The sequence below is a fragment of the Bos indicus x Bos taurus genome, chromosome 10, assembly GCF_003369695.1.
Source record: "Bos indicus x Bos taurus breed Angus x Brahman F1 hybrid chromosome 10, Bos_hybrid_MaternalHap_v2.0, whole genome shotgun sequence".
NCBI classification, from domain to species: Eukaryota; Metazoa; Chordata; class Mammalia; order Artiodactyla; family Bovidae; genus Bos; species Bos indicus x Bos taurus.
In genome coordinates this window covers 4,067,234-4,082,468 of record NC_040085.1, presented here as the reverse complement: position 1 = coordinate 4,082,468, position 15,235 = coordinate 4,067,234, and the positions used below count along the sequence as shown (strand labels likewise).

The following is a 15,235-nucleotide window of genomic DNA, read 5'->3' as shown; positions in this document are numbered from 1 at the left end:
AAAGGACAGAGAGCAGTCCAGCCTACCTGGAGTTCAGGTAAAACAGATGAAGGTAGAGGAAGATAAGCCTAGACAAGTAGGCTATGATCACCATGAGGAGGCTCTGGAGCTTGTGCTGCACGTGACAAGCAACTGGAAGCCACTGTGGCATTCTCAGCAGTAGGTGGCATATTTAGACTTTTTGCATGTAAGAGTCTAGAAAACTTGTTTTCTGTAATAAAACCATCAAGGTTTTGTGCTTTCATTTGTTGCAATTTAAAACAAGTTAAAAAGCAAAAGATTCACAAATATGAAAAAAGGATTTAATAAATTGATCACTGCAGCAAAACTTAAATTCTTATTCAGCATGTTATGACAGAAGTCCCTTTCAATGACATGACTAAACTCCGTCTGGTTATTATACCTAAGACTGTAATTTAGGTTAGCTACAGTTTTTCACTGACTTTGAAAGTCAAAATGTATTTGGATTCTATCACCTCCAAGTTCAGCCTTCTGCCTTGTGATGCTAGGATTCGGGCTCTGAAAACCACATTTATCCTTTGCCAGGAGGAAGGGCTGGAGGAGATTTCAGAGTTGAAGGAAAGAGACACCTTGCGTCTTCCTATCTTTGTCACTTGACTTTCTTGTTTGCTGTTCTGTGATCATCATTCCAGTCTCGCTTTTTAATCTCAGCATCTAGTACCTTCTTCAAGAAGTTAACAGAAACGAGTCTGCAGTTTTTAAGCTCTGCAGAACCGGCCTCACTGTGTGTGCCCAAGACAAAGCAGCACCAGTCCATCAGTGCTTTATCCCCAGGGGTCTGGTTCTCTCAAACAGCAGTCTTCTTCCTCAGAGGTCAGCTTCATAGGGCCTATCCTCACCTTTTCCCTTTGTAACCCCCAATCCTAGGAGTGGTGGCCGTTTCTGCAATTAACTCTGGTACCTGAGAGCTGCCTTATGGTTCTCTGTTGAAATAACTGGTTTGATCTTCCAGTTAGATCCCAACAAACCCAACTGTGGTACAGAAAATGTAATAAACAGAATGAGCAGTGCTCGTAATTCAAAAATCTTAACTCAGATCATGAAGATAGAAACTTTTACTTGCATAGTTAAACACTGTACAGAAATGAGAAATAAAAAAATATAAAAAATCTGGTATTTGGAGATAACCTGTACTTTGTTGTTGGATTATCTTTACCTTCATCGCACATATATACCCAAATACACAGAAGAGAAACATGCTATGCTTTTTAAATGCTGTGTTTTCACTGACTTCTAAAACTCAGTAGCTAATGCTACAGCCTACTGTTTAAAAATGTGATTATAGTTTATTGTACTGAAGACGTTAAGCTAGGATACTGAGTTCTTTTCCTAACTTGGCGAATCCAAAGATGCACAGCACTGGTCAGCTGGGTCATGTGCTAAAAACAGTGACTCCTCTGTTGTCAATTTCAGGGCCAGAAAGAAAACAGTGTCTGTTTTTAACATGGAAAAAAGTATGTGTCAGTTTAGGTAGCTAGGATAGTGAGACTAGTTTATAAACACAGATTTCTTGGCAAGGAATTACTTATTATAAAGTACATTACTAGCTTGGATACTGGGTTTTATATGAGATGCTTAAGTGTTACTTCTATTGTTGAGATAGTACTTTTTTAAAAAGCACTCTGATTCTTGGGTAAAACAAATGCAAAGATAAACTTGTCAGTATACTGATGTAGTGGTGATCTTAATGTGAATTTTCCAGGCCTAGGAGTTATATGACTCTTGATTAACAGGATGACATAATTAGATTCGGCATCATGTATTTCATGCATTTTTACATTCAAAGTAAATGTAAAATGTAATATCCTCAGGAAAGAGTATGAAATGATGCATTTTTGAAGGTAAAAGGCATCTAAAGATAAGGAAATCAATAAATAGTTCAGGTGAGAGATAAGTATCTTAATGTACAGTGGTAAGCACTATATGTATAGTGCTTACATATAATGTATAGTGGGGCTCAGTGGTAAGGAACCCTCCTGACAAGCAGGAGATGTGGATTCGATCCCTGGGTAGGGAAGATACCCTGGAGAAGAAATGGCGACCTACTCCAGTATTCTTGCCTGAGAATCCCATGGACAGATTCTAGTGGGCTCAAAGGGGCTCCATGAGGTCACAAACAGTTGGACACAACTTACCAACTGAACAACAAAACAAGCAAGCACTATATATTTCACAATGTACACAGTAGAGTATATAGTGGTCCAATGACGTAAAAATTGCACGCTGCACAAAACCAGGAGGTTGGCCAAGCCATCTGTACTGCTGCATATGCCCACTTGTCTGTTGGAATAGTGTGGAGATGGGTGTCTTTTTCTATTTCACACAAAGACACCTACAGATTTCCCTGGGGGAGGGGAAGGGTAGAGGAAGAAGAGTATATTCAAATTACAACCAGAAAATAGTCAAATTGCTAAATGATATGACAGGATGCAAAGGGGAGGGAAAAGCTGAGGATGCCTTCTAGTTTTTAACTTATGTGCTTTCAGCAAGTTATTAAAAATAAGTTGGACAATGTGTTTGAAGTGCTTATGGTTAATCCAGGAAGACTATCAGTAGGTGAACTCACTGTGACTCATTAAGACACTGGGTGTCTTTAAAAATCTAGAGAGGATCTAGTTTATTTACTTTTACTTATTTATTTAAGCTTCTCTCTCCTTTGGCGGGGGTGGGGGCGGGGGGCGGCATGCTGTACGGCTTGTGTGATCTTAGCTCCCCAACCAGGGATCAAACCCTGGCCCCCAGCAGTGAAAAGTCCTAGTCACTGGACCCCCAGGTAACTCCCCAAGGATCATCTAGTTTAATTTTTGTTTTACGGATGAGAAAGCTGAGGCCCAGAGTGAAGGTATCTCAGAATTCAGTGTGCTCCAAGCCTCAGCTGTTTCAGGTTTTATTAGACATGCGGCTCTCAACTGCACAGTGTGTCCTACTTACCAGGAAGACTTGTTAAAACAAAGATGGCTGAGCTCTTCCCTGGAGTTTCGGTTAAGGGTATCTGAGGTAAGGCCTAAGAATCTGTATTTCTAACAATACTGACGCTCCCTGTCTGGGGCTCACATTTTTCACATGTTAAAGAACCAGTACATTAAAGTCTGGGAGCTTCTGAAAGGGATGAGGCTAAAGAGTAAAGGTCAAACTCCATGGGATGATACAGCTTTCTAGGTCCTGACCATACCTTCTCTCCTACAAATCCTTAGACCTGAGGCATACCAAACAATTCACACCCAGTGGAAAAACTAATAGAACAGGCTTTGCAGTCAAATGTGCTCCAGTCCCAGCCATGACACTTATTGGCCTCCACACATGGTGCTGGGCTGGTGATTCAATAAGGTTTGAATAATTTACTGGGTCTAAAAACCCAAGTACTATGCCTGTTTATTATATCATTCCTATTCTTATATATATATGGAATAGTCTCAATTTCAATCTCTAATACAAACATGTATACTCACTTCCTACTGACTTCTTATTCTTCAATAGTGAAGCTCACTAATCCCTCTTTTACTGTATGTCTTCAGGCTATGTTGATCGCCTCATTTTGTGTCTCTACATAAACTTGTACATTTTGCTCATTCCTCTTTTAAAAAATTACCTGAGTTATAATTTATATACAGCAAAATGTACCCATGTTTTAAACATAAATTTTGTCAAAGTTTTATACTCATGTTAACAGCCACCATAATCAAGATTTAAAATACATCAATCTCTCCAAAGGACTGTTACATCTGCTCCTCTCAGAGAATCTCCCCGGCCCCACCACAGGCAACAACTCCTCAGAACAATTTTCTAGAATTCCATGTAAATGGAGGTGTAGTTTATACTTTGTGTCTGGCATCTTTCGCTCAGCACAACTTTTTGTAAGCTGTTTAATCAGGATTTAATTAATTTACATATAATCAAGTGAATCAATCTGTCTAAAGTACGTGATTTGATGAGTTTTGATTGCCATAAACCCAAGAAACAACCACTACAATCATGATACAAAACATTTCTGTCACCTCCAAAATATTCCAGTACCACCTTGCCATTCATCCCTTCACACAGTATATATTCTCTTGTATCTGGCTTCTTCAACTTAGCATGACTTTGAGGTGTGTCTCTGTTGCTGTGTCTTATGTTGTTGTTTAGCTGTTAAGTCATGTCTGACTGCGAACCCATGAACTGTAACCCGCCAGGCTCCTCTGTCCATGGAATTTTCCAGGTAAGAATACTGGAGTGGGTTGCCATTTCCTTCTCCAGGTGACCTTCCGGACCCAAGGATTTAACCTGCGTCTCCTACATTGGCAGGTGGATTCTTCACCACTGAGCCATCAGGGAAGACCACCTTTGCATTGTCGAATATTATTCTATCATATGGAAATACCGCATTTTATTTACTCATTCACCTATTGATGGTTATTTGAGCTGTTCCAGTTTGGGGCTACCAGGAATCCAGTTGGCACAAACACTGGCAAGTTTTTTCTTTTGTGAACAGATGTTTTCATTTCTCTTGTATAGGTAACTAGGAGACAAACAGCTGAGTTGTAAGATACGTACAGTTGACTCTTGAACAACATAGGTTTGAACTGCATGAGTCCACTTCTATGCAGATTTTTTTCCCTGACAAATATTACAGTGCTGTAAGATCTGCTGTTGCTGAATCCACAGATGGGGAACCATGATCTGGAAAGCTATTTTGCCATTAAACATCTGAGAATTCTGGTATAAATGGCAGGTACTGGAACCACACCCAAGGGCTGTTCAAAGATTAACTGTATATGTTTAATTTTTGAAGAAATTGTCAAGCTGTTTGCCCAAGTGGCTGTACCACTTTAAAATCCTATTAGCAATGTATGAATATTCCAGTTACTCTACATCCTCATTACTATTTGGGAGGGCCAAAATATTTCCATTACACTCACCTGAATAATCAGTGTGTACAGTGTCACACTCTGGTATCAATCTGTATTTCCTAGGTGAGTATGTACAGTGTTGCACTCTGGTATCAATTTGTATTTCCTAGGTGAGTGTGTACAGTGTCCTACTCTGGTATCAATCTGTATTTCCTTGGTGAGTGTGTTGGGCATCTCTGCATGTGATTATTGGCCATTTCTTTGTGTCCTTTTAAATATTTAGCTCATATTGAAAATTTGGGGGTTTTATCTTACTGAGTTGCATAGTTCCTTTCTCAGATATATTGATATTACAAGTTATTTTGTCTCAGTGTATGGCCTGCCTTCTCATTTCCTTAATCTTTCAAATAGCAAAATATTTAATTTTAGTGAAGTCCAATTTATCATTCTTTTTATTAGTTTTCGGCCCAAGTTTTCTGCATTGTATCTAAAAAAACATTTGCCTTTCCTTCCCAAAGACTGTAAAACCTTTCGCAGTTTGCTTATAAAAGTTTTATATTATAAGATTTATGTTTTAGTCTAAGATGTATTCAAATTAATTTTTGTGTATGGTGTAACATAAGGAAGACTAGGGTTCATTTTTTCTATATAGATATCCACTTCTGGCAGCATTTGTTGATAAGACTATTCTTTCCCCCTACTGAACTGCCTTGGTACCTTTTTGAAAAACTAACTGAATATGTAACCACAGGTCTATTTTAAATTCCACCCTACTGGAATTTTAATTTGCATCTACAGATCCACTGAGAGCTGACATGTGAATATAACTGACTACTGTTAATAGATTTTCTTCCAATCTATTACCATGGTCTATCTCCCATTTATTTAGGTATGCTTTAATTTCTCTCAGCAAAATTTTATAATTTTTCAGTATACAGTCCTTTAATAGATTTTATAAAATTTATCTTTAAACATTTCAAGCATTTTTAAAAGTTTCTGTTTCAGTTTCATTTCTGGAAGACAGAAAATACAACTGAATTTCTAAGTCCTGACCTTGTAACTAAACTTAGATTATTTCCAGTGGTTTTTTTAGATTCTTATTCTTCACATGTGTGATCACATAATCTATGAATTACAAAAAGCTTTACTTTTTTCCCCAATGCCTGAGAAATAGTGAACACAAGTTGTGAGAGCAGACAATTCTGTCTAGTTACCCATCTTAGTGGGGGAAGAACTCAATCACTCATATCACACACGATGTTAAATGAGCTCCACGTAATACCCTTTATCAGGTGGAGGATGGGCTTCCCTAGGGGCTCAGACAGTACAATCTGCTGCAATGCAAGAGACAGGTCAGGAAGATCCATCCCCTAGAGGAGGGAATGGCTAGCCACTCCAGTCGTCTTGCCTGGAGAATCCCATGGACAGAGCAGCCTGGCCGGCTGCAGTCCATGGGGCTGCAAAGAGTCGGACACAACTGACTGACTAACACTTTCACTTTTGTCAGGTCAAGGAAGTTCCCTTCTCTGCCTACTTTGCTGAAATTTTACCATGGATGGGCAATGAACTTTATCAAATGCATTTATGCACCCACAGACACTGATTTTTTTTCTTTGATAATATTGTGAGTTACATTGATTACTTTTTGTAATGTTAAACCAATCTTGTCTTTCTGAGATAAACCCTGGTCATGGTATATTACTGAATCCTATTTTTCAATATTACATTAAGGATTATTACATCTACATTCATAAAGGATATTCATCTGTAGTTTTCTTTTTCTCTGTAATGTCATTTGATTTGGATAATGCTTACCTCAAGGTTTTAAATTATGAATTCAACTTTGTTAATATCGAGCTACCAAATTTTTTCTATTTTCCTTTGAACCTATTTTGACAATTTGTATTTCTATAAGAAATGTGTCCATATCTAAGTAGTTGAATTTTTGGCACAAATTTGTTCCTGTTCTCTTTCTAGCTCATCATTATAGTTGAGAGGCATCAGAGGACCAATGCAGTAAAATACCATATTTACCTCTGAAAATATTATCAGTTTAAAAAATACATTGTCTTGTCCACCTCACCCATATTCTGCTTCCCAGGAGAAAAAAATGGAGTAGTAAGTGATGCTAGTGGACAACAGAGTCTGACATGGCAGTTCAATCAATTTGCTAATGTTAATACTCAATATAAATCATGCTGCTGCTGCTAAATTGCTTCAGTCGTGTCCGACTCTGTGACCCCATAGACGGCAGCCCACCAGGCTCTCCCGTCCCTGGGATTCTCCAGGCAATAACACTGGAGTGGGTTGCCATTACCTTCTCCAATGCATGAAAGTGGAAGTGAAGTTGCTCGGTCATCTCCGACTCTTAGTGGCCCCATGTACTGCAGCCCACCAGGGCCCTCTGTCTACGGGATTTTCCAGGGAAGAGTACTGGAGTAGGTTGCCATTTCCTTCTCCTATACAAATCATGATATATTAATAATATGAAGGCAAAAATTCACATAGACTCTGATAGTCAATGTTCAGCTGTGTAGAGTATGACTGCTCTGCACTGCAACTTAGTTTAGAAGAAGATGGGGCCTCCATATCTTCTAGTTCATCCCTGGCCTTCCAGTCAAGTTTTCAATGGGCAAAAATTCTACAGTTCATTTTTAAAAATTGAAGGAAACTGTAGTGCCTAAAAAGTCTTAGTTACTATTTATCACTTAACCAAAATGCCAAGTTTATGATAAAACTGCCATTTTTTTCCAAAATGCCCATATTTTTCAAAATTATTAATAAAGGCGAACAACATCAACTATGTGATGGTCTGTATGGCTCCATGTTGATTCATTAAAGGGAATAAGAAACACAGACATGCTTTACTTTGTTATATTTTTTCAAATACACACTCATTCTTGCCCCCAAGCATAAGGTTCTCAGAATAATTAATAATTTCTCACATATAAATTTATTAAATAATGCTCCAAATTAACCCATTATGCAAAAAAATTTTAATATCCTAGTTCAGCAATATTTTCATGTGAATTAAACAGCAACATTGATTTGAAGTCAGCTATAAAACCAAACCCTTAACACTCACCTCAAAAAATGTAGTATTACTTTACACACAAAAATCAAATGTCATGTAGTTTAAAGCTCTACCATTAAAGCCTTGTAACTTTTAAAAAGGTCCTCCCAAAACATATGTTCCCAAAACTCCTGCTAAAGAAGTCTAAGAGTAGACTAGACAAGGTCCTCTCAACCCTGCCCACTCAGCACAGTCACCTTTCCAGATGGTTTTAAAATGAGGTATTCAGGCTCTGTGTAACACAAAACTACCAAACTAGCATCTTTGGGAACAATGGACCAGATATCTACATTTATAAAAGCTCCTCTAATAATTAAAATGCATAGCCAGCCAGACTGAGAACTACGAAATAGGTACGTAACATTTTAGGTTTTAAGAAAAATACCTTGATCTGCTGTCTTCGTAGCATAGCAAGTTCCCGCATGTCTCGGAACGGCTGCAGTAAATACTGATAGAGTTCAGTTGTGGCTTCTGCAAGGCTGCTGTAGGCTTCGTCCTCCATCTGATACAAGTCCAGAAGCTCTACCATGCTCTCCGTATTCTTGTGCTTATCCAAGAGCTGTGGAACAAGAAAATTTCACTGCAAAGAAATCCAACTGGAATAGCCTGTAAACATTTGCAAACTGGCTATCATCTCAGGACTTTGGGACTCTGAAATGTGGAATTAAGAGAGAATGAGAAGCACTGATTGCTTGCATCACTCATCTCCATGACTCATGTGTTTTACTACAAGACCACTGCCTGACACATCCTTTTCTAACTATGTCTCTAGGTTATTCCAGTTCTCTGCATATTCTGGTATTCTGGAATTCCATACTATCTGCCTACTCTTAACTCTAAAAAAAATTTTTCCAGTATCTAGTAGCTTTCTCCATATTTATATAAATTTTTTTTCCATCATTTATCTAAGGCCTCCTCAGACAACCATTTTGCCTTGCTGCATTTCTTTTTCTTGGGGATGGCCTTGGTCACCATGCAAAGAAATAGAGGAAAACAGTAGAAAGGGAAAGACTACAGGTCTCTTCAAGAAAATACCTACAAAACAATACCGATAAAGTGAGGAGACTGACACTCTCCATTCAACTTCACCAGTTACTAAACCTAGAGCCTATTATACAGAGTGAAGTAAGTCAGAATGAGAAATATAAATATGGTATACTGACACATGTATATGGAATCTAGAAAAACGGTACTGATGAATTTATTTTTAGGGCAGCAATGGAGAAACAAAGGTGGAGAACAGACCGAAGGACATGGGGGCAGGGAAGGAGGGTGAGGGTGAGATGTATGGGGAGTAACATGGAAATTTACATTACCATATGTAAAACAGACAGCCAATGGGAATTTGTTGTATGAATCAGGGAACTCATCAGGGGCTCTGTGACGATCTAGAAGGGTGGGGTGGGGAGGGAAGTTCAGGAGGGAGAGGACATGGGTGTACCTATGGCTGATTCTTTTTTTTTTTCTTTTTTCTTTTTTTTTTTTAATTTTATTTTTAAACTTTACATAATTGTATTAGTTTTGCCAAATATCAAAATGAATCTGCCACAGGTATACATGTGTTCCCCATCCTGAACCCTCCTCCCTCCCCCCTCCCCATACCATCCCTCTGGGTCGTCCCAGTGCACTAGCCCCAAGCATCCAGTATCATGCATCGAACCTGGACTGGCAACTCGTTTCTTACATGATATTTTACATGTTTCAATGTCATTCTCCCAAATCTTCCCACCCTCTCCCTCTCCCACAAAGTCCATAAGACTGTTCTATACATCAGTGTCTCTTTTGCTGTCTCGTACACCGGGTTATTGTTACCATCTTTCTAAATTCCATATATATGCGTTAGTATACTGTATTTATGTTTTTCCTTCTGGCTTACTTCACTCTGTATAATAGGCTCCAATTTCATCCACCTCATTAGAACTGATTCAAATGTATTCTTTTTAATGGCTGAGTAATACTCCATTGTGTATATGTACCATAGCTTTCTTATCCATTCATCTGCTGATGGACATCTAGGTTGCTTCCATGTCCTGGCTATTATAAACACTGCTGCGATGAACATTGGGGTACACGTGTCTCTTTCCCTTCTGGTTTCCTCAGTGTGTATGCCCAGCAGTGGGATTGCTGGATCATAAGGCAGTTCTATTTCCAGTTTTTTAAGGAATCTCCACACTGTTCTCCATAGTGGCTGTACTAGTTTGCATTCCCACCAACAGTGTAAGAGGGTTCCCTTTTCTCCACACCCTCTCCAGCATTTATTATTTGTAGACTTTTGGATTGCAGCCATTCTGACTGGTGTGAAATGGTACCTATGGCTGATTCTTGTTGATGTCTGACAGGAAACCACAAAATTCTGTAAAGCAATTATCCTTCAATTAAAAAAAGTGCCCCCCCACCAAAAAAAAGATACAGTAATCAAGACAGTATAATACTGGTAAAAGAATAGATCATTGGAAGAATGTAAAAGCAAACCCACACACAAATAGTCAAGCAGTCTTTTGACAAAAGAGCAAAGACAATTCAATGAAGAGATCAGTGTTTTCAACAAATGGTATCGAAACAAATGGATATCCATGTATGAAAGAAAGAAAAAGAAATCTACAGACCTTAAACTTTTCACAAAAATTCATTTAAAATGGACCACAGAAATGCAAGATACAAAGTTATAAAACTCTTAGAAAATAACACAGGACAAAATCTAGGTAACCTTAGGTTTGATGACTTATTAGATATAAAAACACATTACTTTTCTGTAAACCTGAAGGTGATAAAACAAAGTCTACTACTACTAAGTCGCTTCAGTCGTGTCCGACTCTGTGCGACCTCATGGACTGCAGCCCACCAGGCTCCCCCGTCCCTTGGATTCTCCAGGCAAGAACACTGGAGTGGGTTGCCATTTCCTATTCCAATGCATGAAAGTGGAAAGTGAAAGTGAAGTCGCTTAGTCGTGTCCGACTCTTCGAGACCCCATGGACTGCAGCCTACCAGGCTCCTCCATCCATGGGATTTTCCGGACAACAGTACTGGAGTGGGGTGCCATTGCCTTCTTCAAACAAAGTCTATTAACTTTTAAATGATGATAACAAACCTATTTAAAGACATAGTTTTATATTTCACTGTATGCATGCTTTTATTTTTTAAATAAACAAAAAATCATTAAAAATAAATCCATAATATCCAATTAACACTGATTTTCACCCCTATTAAGTCCTAGTGTTTTAAAGTGATTGGACCAATCAATGTCTTTCTGCTTTGTTAACAAGTAGTTTTGGTAGGCTGGTTTTGTTTGCTGTGTTTTTAATAGAGGCCTACTAAAACAAAAAGAATTAATTCAAACATCAGTGATTTTAACAACTGATAACACACAAACGATTAACAGATATAGACAGAAGGCCAGACCAAGTGCCGATCTTGCTTTATGCTGAAAGCAAAGAGATGCCGTCAAAGGTTTGTTCATTTGCTTTGTTTTTCCTTCAAAAATCTCTCTGGTTCCAGGGAAGCATCAAGGAATACTTTCCCAAGTGAAGGAATCTTGACTTGTTATTCTGAAGGGTAAAAAGGGACTAACTAAGCAAAGTGGGCTTTCCTGGTGGCTCAGCTGGTAAAGAATCCACCTCCAATGCAGGAGACCCGGGTTTGATTCCTAGGTTGGGAAGATCCCTTGGAGAAGGGAACAGATACCCATTCCAGTATTCTGGCCTGGAGAAGTCCATAGACTGTACAGTCCACGGGGTCTGAGAGTCTCACTTTCACTTTCTTTCAGGCAAAGTGTAAAGGGAACACTCAGTCAGAAAAACATAGTGACTCGTCCCTGGATAAAATAAGGTTTATAAATTGGAGTAGACAAAGAAAGGCAGCATATGAAAGACAATTCTGGAGACACTAGCATACATGATGGACTGGAGTTATACTACAGTGGTGAGAACGGACTGGAAGGGGCAACAGAGTGGACACAGACAGGTTAGTTCATAGCCTCCTAGGTTGGTCTGTGAAAGCTGCTGGTAAGCTTAGACTGGAGGAAGAGAAAAGCACGGATTCATGAAATGCTTTGGAGATAAAGGCAACTGGACTTACTAAAAGACTGGATTTCCCCTTGACTCTAAGATCTTTGGTCTTCACTGATACAAAGAACACAGGAATAGAAACAGGTTTTTAGAGCAAAGTTTACAAATTCAGAGACAGTGTCCAAACTGTTTCTTAGATATCATGAAAAGAGGTCATAAAGGGAAGGCACAATGTCCCCAAGCTAGGCCTTTACCTTTAGTTGGTCTACAATCTAACTAGGGAAGCAAACCAAGAGACAGAAGTAAAACACTGATTGTAAAAGACAGTAAAAGGTTAGAGAAAAGATGGTTCAGAGTGGGCTAAAGCAGCTGAAACAGATGTCCGAAAACTAGGATCTGAAGTGGATCTTGAAAGATGGGAAGTGAAGACAGGTGAAGAACAACACCTACGCAGGTGAAGAACCACCACCCAGTCTTAAGAAATTACATGAATTGAAGTGTCACAGATTTGAAATTTGGATGGGAGGAAGAGGGTGGCAGAGTGTCATCGTGCTCCTTGAGGTAGGGCGTATGCACTAGTAACAGGACACCACACTGAGTCAGTAAATGCAGCATTTCTAATAAGCAGGGAAACCATCTATGGAATAGAAAAAAAAAGAATGATACATTTGATCAATGGGATCTGTTTAATGTTTAGTTTACATAGTTCAACTTATCTAAAAACCATATCAAAGTGATGGTCATTTAGTACCTGGTTACTTGAAGCATGGTCTGGGACCAGCATCATCTGAGAACTGGTTAGAAATAAAGAACCTCAGGGCCCACTCCAGACCCACAGAATCAGAATGAGCGATGAGAATGCACAGCAAAGTTTGAGAAGCACTGCTTCAGTAAACACCTTTTATGCCCACATTCATGCCCACCAAGCACTCGCTCAGTCGTGTCTCTGCGACCCCATGGACTGTAGCCCACCAGGCTCCTCTGTCCATGGGGATTTTCCAGGCAAGAATACTGCAGTGGGTTGCCATGCCCTCCTCCAGGGGATCTTCCCAACCCAACAATGGAAACCAGGTCTCCGGCATTGCAGGCAGATTCTTTGCTGTCTGAGCCACCAGGGAAGCCCCCACGTTAACTATAATGTGAGACAAAAGTCTCAATAAAGTACACAAATTATGTAGCGCATCTTCAAATTGAAACTTGTTAGAATTACGATATTAACATTTTTTCTTGTACCTAAAATCATTTTTCCCTCACTCTTTCTCTCACTATTTAACTATTATTTTATTTTAGCTCAATTAGCACTATTCAGACCAAAATTAAGGCAAAATTCCCATTTCTCATGGTTCAGTTCCATATTAAAGCATTTTTAGCTATTCTAAAAAAAAAGTTACTACTGAAGCCAACCATAGAATGATCTTCACCTTTAGAAGACAGGTCCAAAGAGACAGAGTCAGTCTGGCATTATCTCCAGCACTGGCCAGATCTTATCATGGGCCATTCAATGAAACTGAATGTTTAAAAGCAATCCCCCCACTTCCCACAAATACATTAAGTAAGAATAAACAAAAAATATTGAACAAATAAAAAATAAAAGTGATGGCCATTAAAATAATCTAATTGTTTTCATTCTGATATGTTTGCTTGTTTTTTAAAAATTATAATTTGGCCTTTTACTACTGCAAAGAAATGATGAAATTATAATGAAGATATTCCAGTTCTTCTGACAGAATTCTATTAATTTACAAAATGGCAATTTACAATCCAATTTAGAATAACCTGAAAAATCACAATAGAAATAGAATTCAATAAGCTGTTATAATTTATATGCAGAAACCAACAGCCCTTTCATATTAAATACAAAACAATCAGCAAGGATTCCATCTGTAATAAAACAGAAAAATACCTAGGAATAAACTTAAATCTATTAAGAGCCATGTAAATAAAATGTTATGGTACCAAAAGACTATGTAAATAAATGGAAGACTGAATCTATAAATTTCATATGGTAACAAAACACCTCGATACTTCTATGGCACAGAAAAAGCCCAATTTTAAAGTTCAAGTGGAAAAATAAGAGGACAAAATAGCACACAAAAAAATTTTTTTTTCTTATAAAGAGTAAATGTGGAGAAAGGTAATGGCCTACCCAGGTATTATAAATATATGATATAAGTATTGAGTACAATGAAGTAATAAAGAGTTCAGATATATGAAAGTTTACTGCATGATAAGCAAGAATCATTCAAGAAATATTTGTGACAACTGTCATTTCCCCAGAAAAAAAGAAGAGTTGGACCCCATCTTATTTCTGAGTGAAGTAGCTCAGTCATGCCCGACTCTTTGCAATCCCATGGACTGTAGTCTGCCAGGCTCCCCCAACCATGGGATTCTCCAGGCAAGAGTACTGGAGTAGGTTGCCATGTCCTTCTCCAGGGGATCTTCCCGATCCAGGGATTGAACCCAGGTCTCCTGCATTGCAGGCAGATGCTTTACCATCTGAGCCAGCAGGGAAGCCAAAATAAATTCTTGCAGGGTCAACAATTTAAATGCAAAGAGCAAAATCAACTGGCTACAGACATAAATAACTAAATCAAGAAATAAATGACAAAGGGAAAAATATTTGCAACACAATTTCCAAGATCAAAACAAACAACAAACAGGTAAAGAAATTACTCTTGAACAAATGAAGATTCATTCATACTGCAAAATAAATCACAAATTAAAACTTTTCATGGGAGACAGGGTGCTCAGGGCTGGTGCACTGGGATGACCCTGAGGGATGGGTTGGGGAGGGAGGTGGAAGGAGGGTTCAGGATGGGGAACACATGTACACCCATGGCTGATTCATGTCAATGTATGGCAAAAACCACCACAATATTGTAAAATAATTAGCCTCCAATTAAATTAATTTTAAAAAATAAAACTTTCATGGATAAGATAAAAAAGTTTTGAAAATAAGTCTTGGGTTTAAAAGGATATATTAGGTTGGTACAAAAGTAATTACAGTTTTGCATTGTTGAACTTTGCCATTTGATACTGGAATACATTCTTAAATAAATGTTATGTTATACATCATTTTAATATGCATTTCTCACTTTATGCTTTTTCCTAATGAATTATTACTAGCTGTTTATATGCATTTTAGACTATGGAAATGATGTTAGACAAAAAATATATTTGAGCAGTTTTCCTGTTTGAGTTCAAAATGGGTCATAAAGCAGCAGAGACAACTCACAACATCAACAATAGCATTTGGTCAAGACTGCTAATGAATGTACAGTGCAGTGGTGGCTCAAGAAGTTCTGCAA

The 15,235-nt window shown here is 38.3% G+C and overlaps 1 protein-coding gene across 1 annotated transcript in view; it reads right to left on the bottom strand.

Moving 5' to 3' along the window:
* The window catches only part of JMY (junction mediating and regulatory protein, p53 cofactor), an 81,483-nt gene that overhangs the window by 44,659 nt on the left and 21,589 nt on the right, over positions 1-15,235 (bottom strand). The window contains exon 2 of the mRNA XM_027552945.1: positions 8,309-8,482. Coding sequence (XP_027408746.1) covers positions 8,309-8,482 — 174 coding nt within the window. The remainder of the gene's footprint in view (positions 1-8,308; positions 8,483-15,235) is intronic.